The sequence below is a fragment of the Theobroma cacao genome, chromosome 10 (genome assembly GCF_053813885.1).
Source record: "Theobroma cacao isolate CCN51 chromosome 10, ASM5381388v1, whole genome shotgun sequence".
Lineage (NCBI taxonomy): Eukaryota > Viridiplantae > Streptophyta > Magnoliopsida > Malvales > Malvaceae > Theobroma > Theobroma cacao.
In genome coordinates, this window is record NC_142648.1 from 26944714 (window position 1) to 26972411 (window position 27698).

A 27698-nucleotide genomic window follows, 5' to 3' on the forward strand; every position below is an offset into this window, starting at 1 on the left:
TCTTCAAGCGTATTCTCCTTCACTTCCACCAATTCTGCCCAACATTTTACTATATTTCGGAATGTCTTGTCGCACCAAGAGGAAGTTGGTAGACACCTCACTGATATTCATTTTTGGTGCTGTAGACACCTCATTTTGTCTTAATATTTTTTTTGTTTTTTCCTTTATTTTATTTATTTTCTATCTAAAAGGCTATTATTGAACTTAATTTTCTCAATCGCCATCATAATTCTTCATGCACCTTATCACTAGAATTCTTTTGGCTGTATTGCCAATTCGTTTTTCACGTTGTAGCTGAGAGACGCGTAAAAGAGGAAACGTGGACGTTGAGTATTCGAGTATAGCAGTTGGAATTCTTAGGACGCGAAAAATAAAGTGGTACTTTTGGTTTTATGCCCAAAAAGGGGTTTGGTGTCTTTATGCCTCAAGTTGTAATTAGGCATAATGACCTCAAACCTCCACAAGCATCTGACCTGGACATGAAAATGTCCAGACACAAAATAAGGGCCTGACTCTTCCGTCCTCAGCACAACTAGACGACCCCATCTCTATACATATCAGACCAAATGAACCAGCCCCAATTATGTTGCGTGACCACAGCAGCAGCCCCGCAAGAACCATGACTCTACAGACCATCATTCGAAGAAAAAACAGGAAACAATGTTCATACATCAAAACAAATGACTTAGTCGTTAGGCCGATTTTCTTCACACAAGACCAGCAAAGGACAATCGAGTCGTTTTTGTTTTTTCTCAGCCAATCCTGGTAAGTTCATTAAAATAAAGGGAGTGAAAACAAGAAAGTTTTCCCAAAAAATATTAGGGAGGAGCAAAGATAAAATAAGCATCCTGCGGCTCAACAGATGAAGTGCATCAGATCAGCAAACTGATGCAGAGTAACGGGAAGAATAAAAACCAAACACAAAAAAACAAAGGACAATCAAATCACTTCATCACTTGACTCACCAAACACAGTCAGCAGGCTGGTGGCACGTTGTACCCTTGTTTTCATCTTCCAGCAACTGAATTGGCCTCTCTAAGTGTGTGAATCACCTTCCAGCTCTTCAATTGGGTTTTCATCACCTGAATCTGGTTTATCCACTTTCGGACTCTCCAAGGGGCACTTTCGGCTAATGATAAGAGACGTGTGAAAGAGGAAATGTGGACTTTGAGTGTTCGAATAGAGTAGTTGAGTTCTAAGACGACTAACATGATTGTCTCAACACAACAAATATCTGCCTTCCCTGTGCTTCTCAGTTTTCATATTTCTAACAAAAATTATGGATGGTGTTAACTTATGAGGTTACAAAGTGGTCCTTTTCGTTTTTAGGCCGCAGCCAGACAAATTCAGAGCTCCTATGTTGGAAAGCCTCGTATTCATCGAATTAATGTAAAAGAAATTGGGTGGCAAGCTTAATAACTAGCATATTTCTTAATCATTTTGGCTGCTATAACAATACAAATGAGGCATTTACTTGCTGCTGCTGCAACAGTGACCTTGCTATGTAAATTCTTGATAGAATTCCATTAGTGATTAAACGACATTGATCGAGAAACGTTAAATTTTAAAAACGTTAATATTTATCAAAACTTTTTCCAAAATGATGGCAATGAAAATAATATTTTTTTATAAATTTGAGTGATCATATGTCGGTATAGTTTACTCGTAAACATAAATTGATGCTCAGCTCCATTTCGGTATTCAAAATCAGATATTATCGTTATGCCCCATTATCATCTACGATGACATGTTAATATACAATATAAGCATCATAAGGACATAAAATGACAATTGATATTTTGATTAATAACAATTAGTTAATTAATAGTCATAAAAACTTTTTTAACTCAACACAAAAATACAAAAGTTTAATAGAACGTAATAAAAGAATAAAAGTTTATTTGATTTTTTTAAAATAGTTAAAAAACTTTGTTTTAAGTATTATGCAATGAATTTAAGGCACAAATAAAAAGATACCTTTGATGCTCCTAGGATTAGTATTTGTTTACATAATTTTCTCTTCCTAATTACTTACTCTAGTTGTAAGTACAAGGAAATTCTTGTTCCTTGGTTATTGTAATGAAAATTTTACCTTACAAAAAAAAAAAAATTGGCTCCAAGACAAAAATGTTGAGTATGCTTCTCTACGCTCACAGTGAGGTACCGGTCTATAATTCCTTATCTCTTCTCAGATACCTTTTAATTCTATGAAATAAGCATAAACTATTCTGGTTCCTTGAGTGTATTGAAGATTACATACTCTAGTATCATCAAGTTGAGCAAAGTTCTGTTTAAGAGTGTTCCACATATCATGAGCAAACTCCGTATAAAAAATCGTTGATGCTATTGGTTGTAAAACAAAATCAAGCAACCACGCTACAATAAGATTATTGCAGCGTGTCTATGACAGAAAAAATGGCTCTCCAATCTCAGGTTTATTTATTGTTCTATTGATAAAACCAAGCTTGTTCCTAATAGAAAAAGCAAGAAAAAATAATATGCTCCAAGCCACATAATTATTGGTGGTGAATTTAGGGTTAATGGATACTAAACCAAGATGATCTATGTGGAGTAGATAATAAGGTGATTGGGGATCAACTATAGGTGGGATTTGATTGACTTGAATAGTGGTTTGTGTGGTGGTCCGTGTAGTGGCTTGTGATGGTCTTGACTCAGCTGATTCAACCATAGCTCAAGTAACAAGGAAATACAGTGATGAAGATGAAAAGAAACAAGTACTGATAGATTTAAGATGAACTTACTAAGTAGTAGAGAGGTAACAAACTCGATTTCCTCATTTCGTAAGAAAATGATGTTGATATTTCACTGTGCCCTTGAATTGAATGGTTCTAATACCATCAAAAAATATGGTATAAAGAAGAAAGGCGGTGTAGTACTGATGAGAGAATGATTACAGAATTCTCATTGAAAATTAGAATATAGGGTGTAGTTCTAGTGTTAGAATATATATAGTGATTATAAGTGAAAAACTAAGAAGGAAAACAAGTTTAATTCTTAACTAATAAGGCCTAACTAAATTAACTAACTTTCAATCAGGCTTATTAACCAAAACGGTGTGTTTCACACCCACATGTTGTTTTCTTCTTGTGTTTAGTGAGATGGTGCGTTTAAGGCACTATCTATCCTGCTTATGGCCTCTGTTCTTTTTCAACCTTAATCTTTGCTTCGTCAAGCTTTAGCTCCTTCTGCTATTTATGATCTTCACTGGACTTATTCATTCTTCATTTCTGATGATACAAATTTTGACGTTTTTAAATTATGATTACGTGTTTTCCTGATGTGCAATAACGTTTCATATAACTTTTTTTGTTTAAGATGTATTTGTCATCCAACAAGTTTACGTTGTCAAATACTTATAGAGTTGAATAAGATCCAACAATAAACACACGAAATTTCATTAAAAGTGCATTCGAAATACAGGTAAAGTGATTCGTACTGCCAAGCACCAGTGGTAGTAAAGCCAATTAGATAGCTTTTAAGGGTGTGACAGAGTTTACGAAATCATTGCTAGAAAGCAACTTACGTACATAGCTTTCCAGGTTTATTTATTCTTACTTACTACTTCACAACATCCCCACTAGCTTGGGAACTAGCTAGTTCTACTTCTCATTTAGCCAATTAGGTGAGGAACGAACGAGATTTCGTCAGTGCCATCTGAACATTTATAAGCATATCTTATGGGGCAGTCTTGAAGGATGGATGGTGAGTTTTCCCTGTCCCTTTTAAAGCATAACCGGACCTCCGTTAGTTGGACTGTTCCGCCCACTTCGTTACAGGCAATTTGAGGATACACACCAAGCCTTTCTTTGATGGCATCTGATATATCTTTTGCTATATAAGGAACTAGTCGGGGTGTGATTCTGGTGCCTGCAGGTTGGAAAGGAGGAAATATAACATGTGAAAGTTATTAGATTTCAGTTATGTAGAAAAAGGTAATGTCCTCCCATTTCATATAATGAAATTTTAAATTCTAACTATTAAAATATCTCGTTATCAATAGATTTCGTTGAAATACATTGTCTTATGATATTGGGCTACATAATATATAGGAGATAACCCTCTTCCATTCTCTGAATATCACTTCATCATCTTAGAATTTGAGTTTGAGACTTTCACTATGGAAAACATGTTTTAATGGTGAAATTTCAATTTTTTAATTTAAAAATTCCAAAAATTTTAAATAGCTTGCAATTTAACTTTGAGAGTTAGGTATATGGTGAGCTTCAAGTCCCCTTATCTATTGTCATGAACCCTCAATTAAATAAGGTTATATATAAATAATTAAAGTTATAATTAATAATTTATAATTATCGGCATATTTAGTATTAAATTGTGTATATACTTTACCTTTGAATGGATCAATGTACTTGATGCCGAGAGATACAGCGGTCCTGAAGTAACTAAAAGGATTGTCAGGATAATCAGAACACATTCCATGAAGTTTCCATACATGTTTCCAGAAATTCACATTCAATGTCTCATTCTGATAGTCTTTATAGTTTGGCCAATATTTCCTTAATTCCTCTATGAGGGGTGTTATTCGCCGCTACAAGTTTGAATAAACCAATGGATAAGCAATAAAAACCAATGGAAAAAATATTAATGAATACATCAAAATCCAAAAACAATTTAACTTACGAATAATGGGTCTAGATCGGTCACAGGAATGACATCGGTGCATCTATTTGTGTCCGGATCATAGGGAGGCACCACTTTGCCATCGGCGAATTGTGGCCATAAACCATGGATGGTAAAAGTGTTGAGAACGTGAGGTTTACATTCGAAGCTTGGTGCATCACAGTGAGCAGGTGGCCAACGCAGACTAAGTTTGTACGTGGCAAAGTTAGTCTCACCTGCCACTAGCCAGCTCACTGTGGCTAAGACAGCAGCAACCAGGAAATACCTATGCATTGTTACAGCCAAAGAGAATATGCTATTAAGCTTGCCAAGTACTCTCCAATTTTTGCATTGATTCAATGAACATAATCAAGGGTTTTTATAACAACTTTGAAGCGTTCTCAATCCTAATTTTGGTAAAAAGTGCCAATAGATCACCAACAGGAAAGTATTGCCGCATTAGGAGTGATCGCTAAATCCACATTGCTGATATTTTTGGGTTGTGGTTTCCACTTTCCAGGTGGTAGCCTCATTGTGCTCCACTATCACGTCAATTTTATACTCCCTTTCATCTCATTTTTTTCTCTTTATTTAATTTTCATGAAATTTAATTTTATTTATCTCTGTTTAGTTTTCACCAAAGGATACATATAATTATTAGTGGTCGAAAACAATTACAATTTACATACTATTAGAAAAATAAATTCTTTCGCAGATTCTCTAGTCAAATTTGGTGCTGATGGATAAAATATATTTTATACTCGATGGTAATTTCAGAATGAAAATTATATATTTTGTTTCGATTTTTGTATATTTTGGATAAGTTTATGACAATGTAAACTTTTTTATTTAACTGTCTGTGTATCTCAATTTTATTGAGATAAGAACAAGTGTGTCAGTGTTTTGGTATTAATAAAATTATTTTTTAAAAAAAAGTATATGAGATTTCATTAATTAATAGATTTAAAAAAATTACTCGATAAAATAATAATGGTACAAGATTGTATAAGAGGAGACATAATTCCTCTTTCTTCACTTAACTGACATATATAATAAAGAACAAACCAATTTGATTGCAATGAGATCATACTACAACTAAGACAATCCCACAAAGTTCCCCAACTCAAGAGTTAAAGGAAAAAACTGAATCATCCCACCACATCCAGAGTTGAATCTTCGTGTACATAAAAACAATTGCAATTTGCAAGAGTATATATGTTAAAAGTGCCAATATTCAAATTATTTCAAAGCAGAAGTTTACAACTTCCAATCATTTTCCAGCAAAGTCCCCGTTTAACTGCACCAATTGAAACCTAGCCAATGGAATTACCGCACTAGGACTAGTAGTGATTGCTGCATATATATGTATCCACATTAACTTTTACTGTTCCTTCCACATGGGCTGGTGGTTTCCAGGTAGTTGCCTCGTCGGTCCTCCATCATCAAGCCAATTGTATACCATCTCCATACCATTCATTTTGATATCTCTTTTGCTGTGTAAAGATCTTCTATTGCAGTTCAAATCCCATAATTAGGCGCAGCCAACGCATTCTTTATTTGAACCAACAATATAATTAGGCACAGGTATGGGCCGACCCATGTTGGAGAATCTTAAAATGTTGTAATTTTTATTCTATTTATCTAGAATGTAAGGTAGTCAATATCCTAATGAATCCATTATTTCTTTTACAATTTTATGGAGAGTTGGGTCAAAGACTTCAACTAAAAATGATTTATCAAAAAGTAATTTATGCATTAATATTTAAATACTATAAGAATAAAAAATTTCTTCTATAATTTAAGATTTTATTAAAAAAGTCAAAACCTAAACTACTCTGTCTATCTAAGAATTCAAGTCTTTTCCCTACTCGGTCCTTGGCTGTGTTTTTCACTCTCAAAACAAGTCATCCAAGCTTCAATTGTAAGTAATTTTCAACTCAAATTACGTTTTTAAATACTTCATGTCTAAATTATTTTTTGATTAGTTTGATAATTTGGGTTCATAATTATAATCTAGTTAATAAAAAATAGTATTGCATGTCAAATAATATATTGAAATTAAGAGTCTTTTTTTTTTAATTTACTTTGTAGATATATTATTTGATTATTTGATTTTTGTATTTAACTTTATGTGGTTTGTGGATGATTGTATTTAGTTTTGATCAATGAAGAGAAAATTGTCATATTATTAGTTACTGAACTTGATAATTTGCTATGTAAGGTCATATTTTATTTAATTTTAATATTTTAATTCATACTAATGAATAGTAATTTTTAACAAGTTTTATAATTTTAGATAAATAAACCATGAGAAGATATTTAAAAGAAAAGAAATTGTCTCATTAGACTCAAATTCCAAGCAATAACAGCAAAATTTTACTAACAATGGTACTCAATAATATTCTTCTAAACAAAATTGTATTGAATTTGATCTAAGTACTCTCAACAAATCTTGAATTAAGAAAAAAAATTTATAGAATATCATCTTAATGATACCACTCAGAAAAATTTTTGAGTCCGCAACGTGACCACAGCAACAGCCCCACAAGAACCATGACTATACAGACCATCATTCAAAGAAAAAATAGGAAACAATGTTCATACATCAAAACAAATGACTTAGTCGCCCGACTTTCTTCACACAAGACCAGAAAAGGACAATCAAATCGTTTTTGTTTTTTCTCAGCCAATCTTGGTAAGTTCATTAAAATAAAGGGAATGAAAACAAGAAAGTTTTCCCAAAAAAAAAATAGGGAGGAGCAAAGATAAAACAAACATCCTGCGACTCAATAGATGAAGTGCATCAAATCAGCAACTGATGCAGAGCAATAGGAAGAACAACAACCAAACATAAAAAATAAAGGACAATCAAATCACTTCATCACTTGACTCACCAAACACATTCAATAGGCTGGTGGCATGTTGTACCCTTATTTGGAAGGGTTGTCAATAACTAAATTGGCCTCTCTAAGTGTGTGAATCACTTTCCAACTCTTCAATTGGGTTTTCATCACCTCAATTTGGTTTATCCACTTTTGGACTCTCTAAGGGGCATTCTTGGGTTGTTAAGATAGTCTTGAATTGTAGTTTGATTAGGATTGTTTAATTCTAATTAAACTACTATACCTTTTTGAGATGACCTTTAAATATAGTTAGACTAGAATAACATATCCTAATTGTATTAGGATAAGGTTATTGTATTTGGCCCTATAAAAGGATCCTATGTGGTTAAAGAATAGTCATCACCTAGATTTAGAGAGAGTGACTTTGGTGTATGTGGGATAAGGGTTGTGAGTGTGGGATTGTTTTGGAAATCTCTTTATTTTTCTCTTAGTGAATCTTTCTTTGTTACTATGCTTGTGGACCATCAAAAGACCGAAGCACGTAAATTCTTGTGTTATTATGGGTGTGCTTGATCTATTTCTTTCTTTATTCTATTGATTGGATAAGATCTTGGATAACTCTTTAAAGATAATTTCGTAATTTTCACAACAAACTAGAATCAGAGCTTTAAGGTCTTGAGTCAATTTGAATCTTGCGATGGTAACTTCGTCGACCAAGTATGAGATTGAAAAGTTTAACGGAAAAAATGATTTCGGCCTGTGGCATGTTAAGATGCACGCACTGCTAGTGCAACAAGGACTGTTGAAGGCATTGAAGGGAAAAAACCATATTCCCTTGAATTTATATGATGGGGAGAAAGATGACCTTATTGAGAAAGCACATAGTGCTATTCTCCTAACTTTGTCTGATGAGGTGCTAAGAGAAGTCACGGATGAAGAATCTGTTGCTGCAATGTGGCTTAAACTCGAGAGTATTTATATGACCAAATCTTTGACGAATCGGTTACTTTATATGAAGTAATGATTGTATACTCTTAAGATATGTGAAAGTACGTCCATTAATACCCACATCAATGAATTTAATAGAGTTATTCTTAATATAAAGAATATCGATGTTAAAATTGAGGATGAAGACCAAGCTTTAATTCCTCTATGTTCTTTACTTTCATCATATGAAAACTCTATGGATACTAAGTTATATGACCGAGACACTCTCACTTTCGAGGATGTAAGGGCATCTTTAAATTCTAAAGAATTGAAGAAGAAATTGGCGATATCCAGAATGAAAATCAAGCAGAAGGCCTAATTGTGAAAAGAGGAAAAGATAGAGAGAAGAGCTTAAATAGAAAAGGTAAATCTAGAACAACAAGGAGCACTTGCTAGAATTGTGGTAAAAAAAGGCACTTTCGTCAAGATTGTACCAAATTCAAGGATGATGAAAAGATCAATAATTTTGAGAATATTACAAATGTGGTTGGAGATGACTTTGATACTTTTAGAAAAACTGATAGTGTTCTTGTAGTTACTATTAGTAACCTGATGGATACATGGATCTTGGATTTAACTTGTTGCTTCCATATATGTCCTAGGCGTGATTGGTTTACAACTTATTAATCTATTGATATGGGCACTATATAATTAAGAGATGATTTCTCTCTTTCAGTTGTTGGGATTGGTACAATTCAAATCAAAATATTTGATGGTATGATAAGGACACTTGAGGTGATACATGTTCCAAGCATGAAAAAGATTTTGATATCTTTGAGTTTGTTAGATAAAAAAAAGGCTACAAATATAGTGGCCAATATGGTGTCTTGAATGTATCTAAAGGAGCTTTAACTATCATAAAGAGCAAGTTATCTAGGGACCTTTATCGTTAGTGGGAAACACGGTCATTGAAACTATTATCATAGTCTCATCCAATGATCTTGATGATGATGTAACACGTTTATGGCATATGAGTTTGGGTCATATAAGCGAAAGAGGGATTAAAAAACTGAGGAAGCATAGTTTGCTGTGTAGTTAAAAGACTAGAAAGCTAAATTTACGTGAGCAACATACAATGAAATTTAGCACTACAACTCATTGAACCAAGTGTGCAGTAAATTACATCCATTCAGATTTATGGGATCATTTTCCAGTGGCATTAAAAGGTGGATCATTATACATGTGGACCTTTATTTATGATTTTTCAAGAAAGGTATGGACGTATTTTTCAAAGGCTATGAGTGAAGTGTTGACCACCTTTTTGCATTGGAAAGCATTGATCAAGAAGCAAACTAAGAAATGGATTGAGATCTTTATAACAAACAAAGGCTTGGAATTTTGCAAAATTGAGTTTGGTCTATTTTGTAAGAATGAGAAAATCATTAGACATCGCACTATTGTTAACACATCACATCAAAACGGTGTTGCAAAATGGATGAATAGAACACTTTTGGAGAAAGTAAAATACATGTTCTATAATGTTGGCTTAACCAAAGTATTCTAGACAAAAGCTATCAACATGGCTTGCTACTTGGTAAATCGATCTTCATCAACTGTAATTGAATTTAAGACTCCCAAGGAAGTTTCGTTTGGTAAGCCCGTTGATTACTCTATATTGAGAGTATTTGATTGTCTTGTTCATGCTTATGTAAGTGATGATAAACTTAAGTTGAGAGCAACGGAGTGCATATTCCTAAGCTATGCATATAAGGTGAAGGGTTATTGGTTATGGTGTATTGATTGTAAGTCCCCCAAGTTTATAGTGAGTCTAGATGTTACCTTTGATAAGTCTATATTACTTTATGGGATAAAGTATAAAATTGCAAACACATCAGACCAGGAAGTTGGCAAACAAGTGGAGCTTGAAATCAACGCTCCCGAGACAATGTGGGATGATAGTGAAATCTAGAATAAACTGCAAGAGGTACAAGAATTGATATCTCAACGAAGTATTACTTGTACCAATGGTGATTTTGATTTTTATGTTTTATTTGTAGAAGTAGAGATTGATGAACCTTACTTTTATCGTGAGGCAATTACATATACTGAGTCTTCTAAGAAAATTGAGTCTCTACACTAGGATCAAACATGGAGCTTGTGAAACCACCTGAAGGTACTATAAATGTTGGCTTAGTGTGTAAAGGAGGTGCAAACAGTAGTTGTAATGTGATTAGCTTCCCCAATTCAGATTTTGTTGGTGATCTAGATAGTAGAAGATCTTGAATGGGGGTGTGTTTATTTTCTAAAGGTTTGCAATCAGTTGGAAAGTAGTAGTTGCTTCATCTACAACTGAAGCTGAATATATGACTGTGATCAAGGTAGTGAATGAGGTTTTATGGCTTTGAGGCTTGGTTAGTAATCTTGGTTTTGGACGAGCATATGTACTTGTATTTTGTGATAGTCGAAGTGCCATACACTTGACAAAAAATCACATGGTTCATGAGAAAATCAAACACATCCAAGTCAAGTGTAACTTCATTTAATAGACTGTTTCTAGATGTGAGATTGTTGTGAAAACAATAGCTACAGCTGAAAATCCAGCAAATTTGTTGACTAAGTCAGTTTCTAGGATAAAGTTCAAGCATTGCTTGGACTTGATCGGTGTTTGTAGTTCTTGAGGCCTTTTAGGGCAATGGTGGTGTCGACAGAGATTGGTTCGTAAGGTGGAGCTTGATGAGTTCAAGCCTAAGGTGGAGATTTATTAGGATAGCCTTGAATTGTAGTTTGATTAGGATTGTTTAATTCTAATTAAGATATTATACTTTTTTGAGATAGTCTTTAAATCTAGTTAGACTAGAATAACATATTCTAATTGTATTAGGATAATATTATTGTATTTGGTCCTGTAAAAGAATCCTATGGGCTGAAAGAATAATCATCACCTAAATTTAGAGAGAGTGATTTGGGTGTATGTGGGATAAGGATTGTGAGTTTGAGACTATTTTTGTAATCTCTTAATTTTTCTCTTAGTGAATCTTTCTCTGTTGCTATACTTGTGGACATAGGTCATCAAAAGATCGAATTACATAAATTCTTGTATTCTTGTGGGTGTGCTTGATTTTTTTTTATTCTATTAATTGGGTAAGATCTTAGACAACTCTTTAGAGATAATTTCACAATTTTTACAACACTAGTAATAATAAGAGACGTGTGAAAGAGGAAATGTGGACGTTGAGTGTTCGAGTAGAGTAGTTGAGGTCTAATACAACTGACATGATTGCCTCAACACAGCAATATTTGCCTTCCCTGTGATTCTCAATTTTCATATTTCTGACAAAAATTATGGATGATGTTGATTCTACTTATGGGTTTACAAAGTGGTCCTTTTGGTGTTTTGGCCGTAGCCCTACAAATTCAGAATTCCTATGTTAGAAAGCCCCGTATGCATTGAATTAATGTAAAAAAAAAAAAAATTGGGTGGCAAGCTTAATTATTAGCATATTTCTTAATTATATTGTCTTCTTTATATCATTACATATTATGAAATTAATTGACGAGCATCCATAATTTCAACATGCTATAATTAATTAATGGAAAAAACTATTACGCCTAATCTCTAGTATAGCTTGAGTACACAACGTTTACATTGAAACATCTTTTACGTACTTTAGTTAATATAAACAATCAATCAATTACAGGAAATGTTCACTACCCTAGAAGAAGATCTCTCGAGAAAACCTCTAACTATGTTTCTAAAGTTAACTATATGTCTAAACGTTTCGTGTTTAATTAATTGGATTAATTTCAAATGGAGATTTGAATTCTAATCTTATAAGCTTGTTGTGGCAGGCGAAGTTCATACAGCTAACAAAATAACGGAAAAACCAATCATTTTAATTTGCACCCTTCAATTATATTTTGCCACATCACAACTAAAATTTGGTCCTGGTGCCAGGAAGAAGAGATATCTCCATTATTATTCCTTAACCTTATCTCTATTGGATTTTCATTAACTAAAATTTGATATTTTGTTTTCTAGGGGATTTGTTTGATAACAAAAGAAATTCAATATAGTTTTGATGTGGCAAAATATAATTGACGGGGCTTTCATCATTTTTCTCTATTCATAACGGGCAGAGCAGTCATTTCCTTTTCCTTTTTTTTCCATTTTGTTTTGGCTGACCATACCTTGACTCAAAGTACTTATAAAAACCCTTGCAGACATTGAATTGATGTATATAAACTACTTATTAGCATCTTGATCTTCACTGTGAAAGTGCAGAGGCACTTGCTTGTCGCTGCTGTCTTAGCCACATTGAGCTTGCTAGTTTCAGGTCAGAATAACTACCCTGACTTCTTCTACAAACTCAGTCTCCAATGGCCACCTGCGGTTTGTGTCACTTCCCAGTACCGGACACCCATCCCCGGAACTTTTATGATCCATGGTTTATGGCCACAATTTGTTGAAGATGACAGCCCAGCTCCTCCATATAATCCAACAACTAATAGATGCACCGATGTCACACCTACGGCTCCAGATCAGATTTTGATAAGCAATTCATTTTTAAACATATGTACTATTGATATATTTGATATGTCAACAATTAGTCGACATTTACTTTTCTAATTAAGTAACTTCAATTTTTATTGTTTATTGATTTGTTTACATAAAATCATAGAATCAATTGGAAGCCATCAAGACGGCCTAAATAAACTTTGGCCAAGCCTTTTGAAGCAGAAACAAATGAGGAATTTTGGCGACATGAATGGGAGAGACTTGGAATGTGTTCCGGTTATCCTGATGACACTCGCAGTTATTTAACCATAGCTTTAGATCTTGCTACTATATGCAATCCACTCAAAAGTAAATCATATACACAAATTTAATAATAAATGCCATAACTTCAATGATATCGTACTGTACAATTTTATTTAAGCTCATCATATGCCAAACTCTCTTGAAGTTAATTTGAAAGCTATTTAATCTTTTTGGACTGTTTCCATTTAGAAAAAACATTAATCATATATATGTTTGGTTTCGTCTTCTAAATAATTGAAGGACTTGAGCCCCGAGATCTTTATAAAGCAAGCGAGATAAGGGATGCTATCAACAAAAAACTGGGAAAATATCCTGAAGTCTTATGTGGCAAAGTTAGTAACACACTACAATTGAAGGAGATCCGCATATGCTTTGAAAGGGCAAAGCCACCTTCCGTCCTTCGAGGCTGTCCCAAGAGATATTCGAATAGATTTTCGAATGGCAATGACCAAGTAAGATTTCCTCCACTTACTAGTAGAGTGTGAGAATTATAAAATATGTAGCTAATGGCGGGGTGGAATTAGTAAAAAAATAAACGTGTCAAGCTAGATATGTACTTGCTTTATTAAGAAATAGTGTCATGAATAAATGCTTTTCTTATCTAGAGGAGAGTTACCCTGTCTTGTATCATTTGCTAATATCAGTTATTTAAGAAGTACCATCCAATTATTTCTGTCTCTTTTCTCTATATATCTCCCATCATTCTTGCAATAATCATATCTTACTCTCGCAATTAGTTCTCTTCCCTCACCTTAGTGCTTTCCTTTCACCACACCTCCAGAAGTACCATCCTGCTTCTACAAGTGAATAAAGCCATCCAAAAACCTACCCTAATCTCCCCAACGTAGACACCAATTTCTATTTTATTTTTACCACGTTAGTTATTTTTATTATTTTTTGGTACATTTTTATTTTATTTCTTTATATTATATATGTATAATAAAACTTCTATAAATCAGTACCTTTGGGAACATGAAAATTTATTGATTAATGGAGATATTATTTAATCGATAAATTAATAATTTATTAATTTATTGATAATTCTATTTTATAGAATTATTTTACTCCAATTTTGTTATGAAATATTAGCTAAGTCCTCAATTTTCAATTATAATTTACTTATTTTTAATTATTTTTATAATTAGTTTATTTTTAAGTGAATTATTTTAATTTTATGTTATTTCTTTTAATTTGTTTATTATTTATTAGTTTTTATATTTTTTGTAAGAACTAAAAGAATTGGTTTAATTTTGAAAAGTAAGGTGTTGAAAGATCCAGAATCTGTTTGCATATGCTTCAGTGTTTTGACTATAACTTGAGCTACAGAACTCCAAATGATGCAATTCTTGAACCATTGGAAAGCTAAGAGACAGAGCTTCAAATTTTATGAGATCATTTTACCCAGTTCTGCTTCAAAGATAGAGAAAATTTCATCAGAAAATAGCTAGATGTATTATATCGGGAATAGAAATTTGTAAAGACTGACAATTGATTTTTGGGCCTCCCATTACACTTTTAAGCCCAATTAAACCCTAGGTCAATTTAAGAAAATATAGGTTAAGTTATTATAAATAGGATAGTTTGAAGAACATTAGGACAGACAACCTTTGAGAGATTCAAGAAGATAGAAGTTGAGGCTGAAACTTAGAGATCAAGGCAGCAAATATTGTTTTGCTTTCTTCCTTGGCTTTTATTTTTCTTGTTACTTTCAATAGTTGATTTAGATACAATGTTATTTGTTTTTGCAATTATGAGTAGCTAATTTTCTTTGTCTAGGATTGCAATTGAACTCACATGCAGTCTAAATTTTTAATCTCTTTCTTACTTATTTTTAATGGGATTTGAATTATTTATTCCAATTTTTTCTTAATGCTTTTAATTGTTTGGCCACCAATTAAATTGATTTAGGAATCTAAACAAACTTAGGAAAGAGAGTTTAGTATAAATTAAAATTGAGATAGCATATGATCATATTACTTGATTTACGCATAGGATAGGGATATACCTATAAGCCATATGTAGATTACAGCCTGAACTTAATGAATCTGTTTTAATTTCAATTCACATAGGGATATAGTGTTTTGATTAAAATATATATTTTTATAAGACGAGTCGGGAGATCCTTATAAATAATTTAGGACTCTAGGTTAGTAATTCAACCCATTGAAATAAGTTAAGGAAGAGAGTTCAGATTTAGATGAAGTGTGAGGGATATTGTAATCTTAGGTTTGTTTGATTTGATATTTTCTCAAGTTATTATTATTTTGATTTTTCTTGTTGGTTTAAATTTTAGTTAATTAGTTTTAGTTAATCAATTAATTTTGAGTGTTTGGATAAGATTAATTTATTCTAATTTTATTATTTGTAAAATTTTAAATCAATTTCCTGTGAGATCGATACTCTACTTGTTTATATACTATTTGCTTATATACTATTTATTCGATACATATACTTACGTAGTAGAAGTTTAACTGATATTTATATATTTTTTTTGAAAAACAAATCAATACCTTTGGAAACATGAAAATTTATTAATTAATATAGATATTATTTAATCGATAAATTAATAATTTATTAATTTATACATTTTTTATGAAAGATGAATTTTATTCCTCCATCATCGGCAATGTCATGACAAGTCTTTAGCCTAATTGACAAAAATTTTTGTGGCATGGAGCACCTGCTGAGGGTAAAATAACTGTAAAATTGCAAAAGTTACACTGCACATCCAACAAAGGCGGCAGACAAAAGCAGCGAAGGATCCTAAGCAAGGCCAACCAAAAGCAAAGGGTCCTATAAAGGATATAAAAAATAAAATAAAATAAAACCTATAACAAGCAGATCTCTCAGCTAGATTCCTGTTTTGGACTAAACGTAAAAGAACCTCCTAATAAACAAAAAATAAGTAAAAGAGTCTTAGTAGCACAGAGCTGGAGCAAGAATCTCCCATCCGATGAAAGGTCAACAAGAAAAACAAGCAAACCTAAACGTGAGAGGACCAGAACATGTAACATCCTTCATCTGATGATCAATTCAAAAACCTTTGTGCTAACCAACTAACAAGAGAACAAGCACCTTCAGCACGATTCAACCATCCTGGAAGCCTCTGATGGTCATTGATTTGTCATGGCTCCCTAAGTTCCCCTTAATACAACTCAGCCATCAGCGTAAGGAGCATTCACACGATCCTACACAAGGAGTCTTCGATCATGAAGAGAGAGCTGCTATATAAGCCTCTAACAGCTCTAACACACAAAGTCCATATAAGCCTCAGTAGCTTCAAAACACACAAAGGTGTGGTGATAAGAATTGTTAATCATTTTCTTCTCCTTTTTCTCTCTATTTTTTTTCTTTTTTCTCTCTTTTTCCTTTTTTTTTTAATTTATTCTTCTCATCTTTTATTTTATCCTTTCTTTTCTCTTTTTTCCTCTTTTTTCTTTTTTTTTTCTCTCTTTTTCTCGCTTTTTTCAATTTTTCTTCTTCTTTATTTTTTATTTTTTTATTTTTTTCTAAGAAGAAGATAAAAATATAAAGAAGCCTCAAAGGTGATCCGTGAGAGCACACGGCCCCAAAAGAAAACCATCTAATACCTATCACAAACACCAATGACAATCAAGAAGAAGCAACACGAGTCACAAAAAGTCCCCCACCAATCCCAAGGAAACAAAAAGCAAATCCACAACTTTTCAAGCCTCAAAACCCCCAACATTCCCCACTCCCCACAAACTCAAAAAACAGTACTCTGAAGAAGGGTCATTGATCACTCAACCCATACTAAACCACATGGAGAGAAAGATGTCCTCCATCAGCCTCAAATGACATCATTTCCCAAAGCAAAATAAGCAGAGACTTGCAGCACGCCAATCAAAAGAGTGAAACATCCAACCCAAATCCCAACCCACAGACATGACAGGCACACCAAACCCACAAATCATCACAGCAAAGAAATCACCGCTTCCCAAAAAAAAAAAAACAGTCTCATCCAAAATACTCACCAACAATTCTCCACAGGGACACTGCACAGATTCATTCGCTGCATCGCAAAATCATCGTGCCTCTTTTGTTCTGTTTTTTTCATTTTTTTTCCATTTTTTGATACTTTTTCTCTCTTTTTTTCCTTATTTGTATTTTTTTCTTTTTTTTTTTAATTTTCCTTTCTCTTCACTTTTTTCTTTAATTATTTTCCTTTTCCGTGGTCCTTTTTCTTTTTTCCTTAAGTTAAAAGCTACTCACCAGGGAAATCGGAAGTTGCTTCCCACTCACACTTCACTTGACTTTCTATCCATAGAAGCCCTGCCTATCAATCAAAAGCACTAAAATAAGAGGTAAAAAACAAACTAGCAGCATGCAAATAAAACCATTGGCAGCACCAATATCCTACCACTGAACACTTTTCAACATACTCCCCTACTCAACAACTAAAAGCAAACACTCCTCTCTCTCAACTCCCTCTTAGCGAGGTTATCAACAAGCTCATTAGCAAGTCTTGGGACTTTTCGAACGGCCCACTCTTCGACTCTTCTCTTAAGCTCCTCAATTCCCCGAATAACCCCTCACATTCTCCATGGAGCCCTTTCAAGGTGGCAAACAGATTCGACGGTATTACTAGCATCACTTTTGATAACTTGAAACGTCCAGCCCACTTTGATGCCCCATAAATTTTGAAGGCTTCCTTGATTGCTAGAATTTCTACCATGCTTGCATTGATACACCCAACTGCCTTGAAGAAGATAACCATGACGGATCCCTCCTCAATTCTAAGCACACCTCCAATGCGCGCTAGGCCCGATGACCCACGTGCAGACCCATCCATGTTAAATGTTAGGATAGTCTTGAATTGTGATTTAATTAGGATTGTTTAATTCTAATTAAATTTGTATACCTTATAAAATAGTCTTTAAATCTAGTTGACTAGAATAACAATTCCTAATTCTATTAGGATAAGATTCTTAATTATATTAGAATAAGGTTATTGTATTTGGCACTATAAAAGGACCCTATGGGTTAAAGAATAATGATCACCTAGATTTAGAGAGAGTGATCTAGGTGTACGTGGGATACGGGTTATGAGTTTGAGACTGTTCTTGTAATCTCTTGATTTTTCTTTTAGTGGATTTTTCTCTGTTGCTGTGCCCGTGGACATAGGTCATCAAAAGACCGAACCATGTAAATTCTTGTGTTCTTGTGGGTGTGCTTGATTTCTTTCTTTCTTTATTCTATTGATTGGGTTAGATCTTGGGCAATTCTTTAGAGACAATTTCGTAATTTCTCAACAAACTGGTATCAAAGCTTCAAGGTCTTGGGTCAATCTGAATCTCGCTATGTCAACTTCGTCGACCAAGTATGAGATTGAAAAGTTTAATGGAAAAAACAATTTCAGCCTGTGGCGTGTTAAGATGCTCGCATTGCTAGTGCAACAAGGACTATTGAAGGCACTGAAGGGAAAAGAGTATCTTCCTTCGAATTTATCTGATGGTGAGAAAGATGACCTTATGGAGAAAGCACATAGTGCTATTCTCTTAGCTTTGTCTGATGAGGTGCTAAGAGAAGTCACGGATGAAGAATCTACTGCTGCAGTGTGGCTTAAACTCGAAAGTATTTATATGACCAAATCCCTAACGAATCGGCTTTATATGAAGCAACGATTGTATACTTTCAAGATGAGTGAAGGTACGTCCGTTAATACCCACATTGACGAATTTAATAGAGTTATTCTTGATTTAAAGAATATCGATGTTAAAATTGAGGATGAAGACTTATCCCTAATTCTTTTATGTTATTTGCCTCCATCGTATGAAAACTTTGTGGATACTATATTATATGGCCGAGACACTCTCACTTTCGAGGATGTAAGAGCATCTTTAAATTCCAAGGAATTGAAGAAGAAAGTTGATGGTATCTAGAATGAAAATCAAGCAAAAAGTTTGGTTGTGAATAGAGGAAAAGATAGAGAGAAGGGTATAGACAGAAAAGGTAAATCTAGAGCAAAAGGGAAAACTTGCTTGAATTGTGATCAGAAAGGGTATTTTTGTCAAGACTGTACCAAATTCAAGGATGATGAAAAGTTCAATAAGTCTGAGAATACTGCAAACGTGGTTGGAGATGACTTTGATACTTTTGAGGAAACTGATAATGTTCTTGTAATTACTAATTGTAACCTGATGGATACATGGATCTTGGATTTGACTTGTTGCTTTCATATATGTCCTAGGCGTGATTGGTTTACAACTTATCAATCTGTTAATATGGGCGCTGTACAATTAGGAGATGATTTCTCTCTCAGAGTTGTTGGGATTGGCACAATTCGAATCAGGATATTTGATGGTATGGTAAGAACACTTGAGGTAAAACATGTCCCTGACATAAAAAAGAATTTAATATCCTTGAGTTTGTTAGATAAGAAGGGCTACAAATATAGTGGCCAAGATAGTGTCTTGAATGTATCTAAAGGAGCCTTAACTATCATGAAGGGCAAGTTATCCGATGACCTTTATTGTCTAGTGGGAAACACGGTCATTGAAACTGTTTCTGTGGTCTCATCTAATGATCCTGAAGATGATGTAACACGTTTATGGCATATGAGATTTGGTCATATGAGCGAGAGAGGGATTAGAAAACTAAGTAAGCGTAGTTTGCTATGTGGTCAAAAAAGTGGAAAGCTAGATTTCTGTGAGCAATATAGAGTGAAATTTAGCACTAAAACTCATCGAACTAGGAGTACAGTAAACTACATCTATTTAGATTTGTGGGATCCTTCTCCGGTGGCATCAAAAGGTGGATATTATATATATGGATCTTTATCGATGATTTTTCAAGAAAGGTGTGGACGTATTTTTTAAAGGCTATGAGTGAAGTGTTAACCACTTTTTTGCATTGGAAGGTATTGATCGAGAAGCAGACTAAGAAAAGGATCGAGAGCTTTCGAACAAACAAAGGTTTGGAATTTTGCAAAGGTGAGTTTGGTCTATTCTACAATAATGAAAAAATCATTAAACATTGCACTGTCGTCAAAACACCACATCAAAACGGTATTGTAGAATGGATGAAGAAAACACTTCTGGGGAGAGCAAAATACGTGTTCTCTAATGTTGGCCTAACCAAAGTATTCTGGACAAAAGCTATCAACAAGGCTTGCTACTTGGTAAATCGGTCTCCATCAACTGCAATTGAACTTAAGATTCCCAAGGAAGGTTGGTCTGGTAAGCCCACTGATTACTCTATATTGAGAGTGTTTGGTTTTCCTGTTCATGCTCACGTGAGTGATGGTAAACTTGAGTTGAGGGCGACAGAGTGTATATTCCTAGGCTATGCATATGGGGTGAAGGGTTATCGGTTGTGGTGTACTGATTATAAGTTTTCCAAGTTTATGGTGAGTCGGGATGTTACCTTTGACAAGTCTGCATTACTTTGTGGGATAAAGTCTAGAATTGCAAACACATCAGACCAAGAAGTTGGCAAGCAAGTGGAGCTTGAAATCGATGCTCTTGTGATAGTGCGGGATGATAGTGAAATCCAGAAAGAATTGCAAGAGGTGCAAGAATTGGTATCTCAACGAAGCATTACTTGTATTGATGGTGATTCTGATTCTTATGTTTTATCTGTGGAAGTAGAGATTGATGAGCCTTACTTTTATCATGAGGAAATTAAATATGGCGAGTCTTCTAAGAAGATTAAGTCTCTACACTAGGATCAAACATGGGAGCTTGTGAAAACACCTAAAGGTACTATTGAAGTTGGCATAGTGTGTGAAGGAGGTGCAAACATTAGTCGTAATGTGGTTGGCTTCTCCAAATCAAATTTTGTTAGTGATCTAGTTAGTAAAAAATCTCGAATGGGGTATGTGTTCACTTTCTCAAGGTCTGCAATCAGTTGGAAAGTAGTAGCTGCTTTGTTTACAACTGAGGTTGAATATATGGCTGTGACCGAGGCAGTGAAGGAGGCCTTATGGCTTCGAGACTTGGTTAGTGATCTTTGTTTTGGACAAGAATCTAGATGTGAGATTGTAGTAAAGAAAATAACTACGTATGAAAATCCAACAAATATGCTAACTAAGTCAGTTTTCGGGATAAAGTTCAAGCATTGCTTGGACTTGATGGATGTTCGTAGTACTTGAGGCCCTTTGGGGCAGTGGCAGTGTCGACAGAGATTGGTTTGTAAGGTGGAGCTTGGTGAATTCAAGCTTAAGGTGGAGATTTGTTAGGATAGTCTTGAATTGTGATTTAATTAGGATTGTTTAATTCTAATTAAATTAGTATACCTTATAAAATAGTCTTTAAATCTAGTTGACTAGAATAACAATTCCTAATTCTATTAGGATAAGATTCTTAATTATATTAGAGTAAGGTTATTATATTTGGCACTATAAAAGGACTCCATGGGTTAAAGAATAATGATCACCTAGATTTAGAGAGAGTGATTTAGGTGTACATGGGATAAGGGTTATGAGTTTGAGACTGTTCTTGTAATCTCTTGATTTTTCTCTTAGTGGATTTTTCTCTGTTGCTGTGCCCGTGGACGTAGGTCATCAAAAGACTGAACCACGTAAATTCTTGTGTTCTTATGGGTGTGCTTGATTTCTTTCTTTCTTTATTCTATTGATTGGGTTAGATCTTGGGCAATTCTTTAGCAACAATTCCGCAATTTCCCATCATTAAATTTCATAATTCCTAATCTTGGGCATTCTCATACCTTGTTTCCCTTTTCCTTCTTTTTGAGTCTTCTAGTAAGACTTGCTGCTGGGCACCTGATCACATCCTCCAAAGGGCTATATTCCTCATGCCACTTTGCCTTAGCCCACCATGCTAACCTAATTTTAGCTAAGTCTAAGCATTGCTTGCTATCCCATATTTTTCCTTGAAAAACCATCTCATTTCTCATCAATCAAATTGTCCATGTGATGGCAAAAAAAGCCAACCTCCATAGCGGTCTATCACTATCGTGCACTAGCTCATTCCACTCAAAGAAAAAAGAAATCGAAAAAAAGAAATCGCTGAACCTTGGGCCACCCAGCTAACTCCTCAAACTTTGCACCATCCTGCCCACACCTTCCAACTTTTCGTACACTCAAAAAATAGGTGGTCAAACGTCTCCACCCTTTCTCGCCAAAGCATACACATAAGGAGTTCTTGCCTAAGAAGTCCTTTCTTGAGCAACTCTTTTCACTGCTATCTTACCTCTTATTATTCTCTAACAAAAAATTCTGATCTCGAGGGTAATTTATGCATTAATAAATAAAAAAATTAATTTATTAAAATATTTTTCATATTTTTCCAAAACATTAAACTTTTTTTAAGGGCATTGATTTTGTTAGCTTTCTTTACCGTTATGCAATCATCAAGTCTGTAGCATGATCAGCAAAAGACTTTTCATGGCATAAAGAGATGGTAAGGGCTTTGAGAATAAGTACAATTACAAAAGTTGATTGCCACTCAAAAATATTTTCGCAACACTAATCATCAACAACCTATGCACCAACAATGCAGCGCCCTTAGAACAAAACCTGGGCCTATAATTGAAGAATTCAACCTAAAACCACCCATGATGATCCTACAACAAATTCAAGAAAGTAAAAAAAACAACCCCAATACAATCCACTAATCATTCCAAGACCATCATAACAACCCCAAGATCCCCTACTTAGAACTAAATATGAAAAATAGAACCCAATAAAACCCAACATCAAAAATAACCCAAAAAAGTACCATAAAAAATAGCAAAAGGCTTTAGACAAGTGCAGCCCCGCAACAACACTTTCAAGCATAAAAAATATGTCATAAAACCCTTAGATCAGCTAGCACAAAAGTCATACCTCATCCGCAAGAAGGCAACAAAATCAAGAAGCTGATGGATAGATTTCCAGGCTCAACTTCCTTTCCAAATCTTGAAAGGCACACAACAAAAAGCTCTTCCTTTATCTCATCAGAGAACCCTCCCAAAGCTCGGTATCCGCTCATCTAAAATTTCCAATGATCACACATGAAAACTAGCAAGCTCCAAAGCATTGAATTTAATACATGTATTATTAGGGTAAGCCTTGCAAGCCAATCAGTTTTGTACTTATAAAACACTACATTAATTAGTCATATTTCATGTTAAATACATTATGAATATTTTATATAATATATAAGGTATTTCTTTATCCATGAGCTTATTTATAAAGAGTTATGAGATACTTATGTAGATAGAGTCCTTCGAACATGATAGCCTTGTAAAAAAATTATAAAGGTTATAATTATGAGATTCTTATGCATCAAAGCTTTGTTCCTAAATATGTTCTTGGTCGTTGTATTGTCAAGAATAAGGACATCAACAATGCTCAAAGACTGGTACATGCAAAGCCTCCTTACTTTGGAAGTAATAAACTAATCTCATAAGTTAAAGTATGTGAGATACTTGGGGATAGTATGTGGGTGTTTGTTAAGGAACAAGTTCACTGAACATGATCTGTTATAAGAGTTTCATTTGGTATTTCACTCAAGAGTCTATAGAAATACTCTCATGTGTTAGTAGTGTAAGTAATCCTTAGACTTAGGATATTGGATCATCTTGTATGTGAATTGTCATGTGTTGATTTCACCCCTACGACTTTAAAGGTAACCAGATGCCTAAATATGATGCTTTGGGTATGGCATGATATATGTGAAGATGAATGAGTAGTATAGAGAGGATTCATCACCCCAAGTGCTTTGAAGGAGACATATCTTGTTCGCTCCTAACTTATATTAACAAAGTATTTGCCCGAGGTGATCTTGATAGGTCAATATGATGCTTTAGGACTAATATGGGATGTCATAAATAGACACTGTGCCATGCTTCATGACATATTTAGGATATTTGATAAACTGATCAAGTTACACCGAAATCTTGTACATTGAAAGGCTAGTCAAACCATATTGACTCTCTCGACATTTAGATGGTTATGATGTATTACTAGATCCCATTCTTGACCTATAAATATAAGTATTTGGATTAATTTATATTTATTGTCAACACGTTGGGAGCTTAATGGGCACACATAATAAGGTGACAATGTGAAATTAAAAGGAGATTTGTACTAGATAAGAAATTTAGAATTTTCAAAATGGACTTAATTAAATGTTTTAATTAAGTATAAGGGTTAAATTGTAATTAACTGAAAGTTGGATTAGCAATTTAACCTAACTATAATACTTAAATGTGGATGCTGCACCATATGAGAAGAATTAGAGGTGAGAAACAATTGACAAAAAAAATCAAAAAAGCTCCCTAAGCCAAAAAAATGTTTTTTTACGAGGGTTCCAAGAATCATTTATCTTTGTCATCTTTTCTACCAAAACCAATTCTTTGAAAGGTGAGATTTATGAAATCTTGGCCACTAGCATCGCTTCACGGCATACACATAATCCCTACTTTGAAGAAGGCTTTCATCTATCACCTGTGTGGATCATCGTTAGACGTTGGACACATGGACAGCTTTGGTTTGTGACAACCGGGCTTTGGTATGCAATCAAAAAAAGGGGTCATGACTTGTCATTTATTAAAATCACTACTAAAGGTATGATTTTGATCATTTGCTTGTATGGATGAATATTAATCTGATCAAATTAAAAAACAAGTGATCTTATGGAAGTTTTGATTTTCTATGTTTATTTTCATTGCGTTATTCAATATTAATTCTTAATTTTGGAATTGCATTCTTCCCTTTAAGTGTGGCCCAAATCTAGCATTGGTATTAGAGTCACCTTGTATTTGCTTTTGATTGGATGACGCTGTAGTTGCTACCAATATGAAGATATCGATTTTGCCCCAAAACCCTAATTCAAGTCGACATGTATGGTATAATTGTCAAAATTGTTTTCATTAATTTTAAAATTCAATTCCAGAAAGTTAACCATGATTTGAAACTTGATTTTAAGTATTTAGATACTGATTTGATCAAAGTTTTAAAGCTTGAGAGAATAGGGCTCAAAAATTGGAATTGTTCCATGCGAGTTTGAACTTGATATGGTGATATATCATGCAAAAAAAAATCTGATTTTTCTAGGGTTCATGGAGTTTGTTTTGAGCAACTTCCAAACTTGAAAATTATGCTACATTATTTAGTATATGTTTTGGAAATATCAAATTATGGCTGTTCATGAAAAGGTTTCATGAATAACCCTAATTTCTTAGTACATGCATTATCCAGGCATTAGTCAACTACTGGATTTTTTAACCAATATTTTGGCAGCCATGAGAGATAGTTAGCCACCACTTTTGGGGTTTGAAAAGAGTCCTTGTGCCATCTCAGTTGGTCTTGGTTTGAGAAACCTTGACTAATTAGAAAAAGGAAAGAAAAATCCTTAAATTAAGGAATTTCGGTTGTACAAGGAATGTGATTCCTTTAATGTTGATTTCTTCCATGATTTAAGGGATTGAATTTTCTCATCTTTAATTGGATTAAATGTGGATATTAATCACCAGTAAATTTAGGCAATTAAATTTCTAAAATGGTTTTGGAAATTAAACATATTAGCTACCTAAAACAGTTAGGAAACTGATATAAGATAATTACTTAAAATTTAAGGTTACCGAATTATTATCAAGTTCCTAAAACTTAGGAAAATTAGTCAAAATTGTTTGAACAATTAATTTAAATCAGAATGATTAATATTTAAATGAAAACTTCATTAAACCTAATTTGATTGGGATTTATCTTAATTAGATTAAGGAAAATGTTAATTAAGTAAAGGATTGAACTATATATGTCGTGATTGGCAATTAGATACTAAAGCATGTGTAATTTTAATATGTTCATGACATAATTATGGATGTATAAGGATGATTAAGGACTTACGTCCAATGTGATTGTGGATGGTTAAATTTTTTTTATGATATTTATTTAATTAAATAAGGTCTGCGTATCTTACCTTATCTCTTAATTTTCTAGATTGGTAAATTTTTTCCTCACCTAATTCCCCTCAAATGTAACTTAAGGTTTTTTTATTATAAATGTAATTAGATACATCGAAGTGTAAAATTAGGTTTAGTTAAAAAATTATTTTGTAACTCGAAAATGCAAATCCAAAGGTGCCATGAAAATGCAAGGAGATGACAAGCAAACTTGAAGAAGACTATGTATGTAATCACCTAGGATTTGACCAACTAATTTCCTTCAATGGCTCAAGGAGATTAGATTAGATAAAAGTCCATAATCATCCTAGTAGTATGCATGTAATAGATTTATTTTATGTGATATTATAAATATTATGCATGCTAAAATCAATGAGACTTAAATAACAAGATAAAAACAACAACAAAACCCTCATTAAAATATTGAGTCACATGCATTGCATGATCAAGTTGTCTTCCACCATATAGCGAGATAACTACGCTGCTCTTTTAATTGGAGGCTTGTTGAGTCACTCTAGGCCAAACTTTTACACGAGTACGTTTAAGCTATAGGTAGGTCTTACTAAAAAAATACTGTCATTTGAGTGTGTCACACTTGACCATATGGTATTAAAGGCATAGTTAGGCGAAATGCATATGATGTATTTAGACAAGGAGTTATCACCTAACTAATATGGGATTTGCATGGAGATGCAATCGATAAACTATGTTATCTACCCCATTAGGCTTATTGTGATTTGTTGAGTCACTTAAGGTTGCAATAAGTTGAAAAGGGTCCTAGCCCACTAGAAATGCCTAAAAGAGATTTTCAAGTAATAATGAAGGCTATTATTACAAAAACTTAGTGGGAGAGCCAACGCAAGATTTAATAACTTGTCTTAAATCAGTTAATAACTTAAAGACTAATACAAATACTTTTTCTATATTTATAGGTTGTTGGAATAGGCATAATGATAATTACTACTTTACTTGGCATGCTTGATGCCATCAGCCCAAAATGTTTGGACTGTTATATCACTTTGATAAAAGTTCTCAATAAATGGAAAGGTGCAATCTTGACAAGCAAAGAGATAACTTTAAATATGATTAAGCTTAACCTTCCTACTACCAATCCTAAATCTTGGATAATAGATTCAAGATGTGGATAGCATTTATGTACTAACATAAAGGCGTTAAGGGATAGTAAAAGGCTTACTAAGAAAGAGGTACTCCTATGATTGGGCAATGGTGCAAAAATTACAGCAATTGCCGTTGGGACTTGTGGTCTCATTTTCCCATTGGGCTTAGTGTTGAAGCTAAAAGAGTGCTACTGTGTACCAACATTAACTAAAAGAGTGAAGTGTTAACCATCTTCTGAAGGATCGAAAACTTTCGAACAAACAAAAGTTTGGAATTTTGCAAAAGTGAGTTTGGTCTATTCTACAAGAATGAAAAAAATCGTTGGACATTGCACTGTTGTCAAAACACCACATCAAAACGGTATTGTAAAATGGATGAAGAAAACACTTTTGGAGAGAGCAAAATACGTGTTCTCTAATGTTGGCCTAACCAAAGTATTCTGGACAAAAGCTATCAACAATGCTTGCTACTTGGTAAATCGA

The 27698-nt window shown here is 33.7% G+C and overlaps 1 protein-coding gene across 1 annotated transcript; it reads right to left on the minus strand.

Annotated features, from left to right (window-relative positions):
* Window positions 1-3387: 3387 nt before the first annotated feature.
* On the minus strand, window positions 3388-5001 carry LOC18587302 (ribonuclease 1-like). Its single transcript, XM_007011015.3, has 3 exons — window positions 4660-5001; window positions 4369-4567; window positions 3388-3888 (listed from the first exon to the last, which is right to left on the minus strand). Exons 1-3 carry the CDS (start codon window positions 4930-4932, stop codon window positions 3632-3634), a joined length of 729 nt encoding a protein of 242 aa, XP_007011077.3. The 5' UTR covers window positions 4933-5001; the 3' UTR covers window positions 3388-3631.
* Between the last annotated feature and the right edge of the window lie 22697 nt (window positions 5002-27698).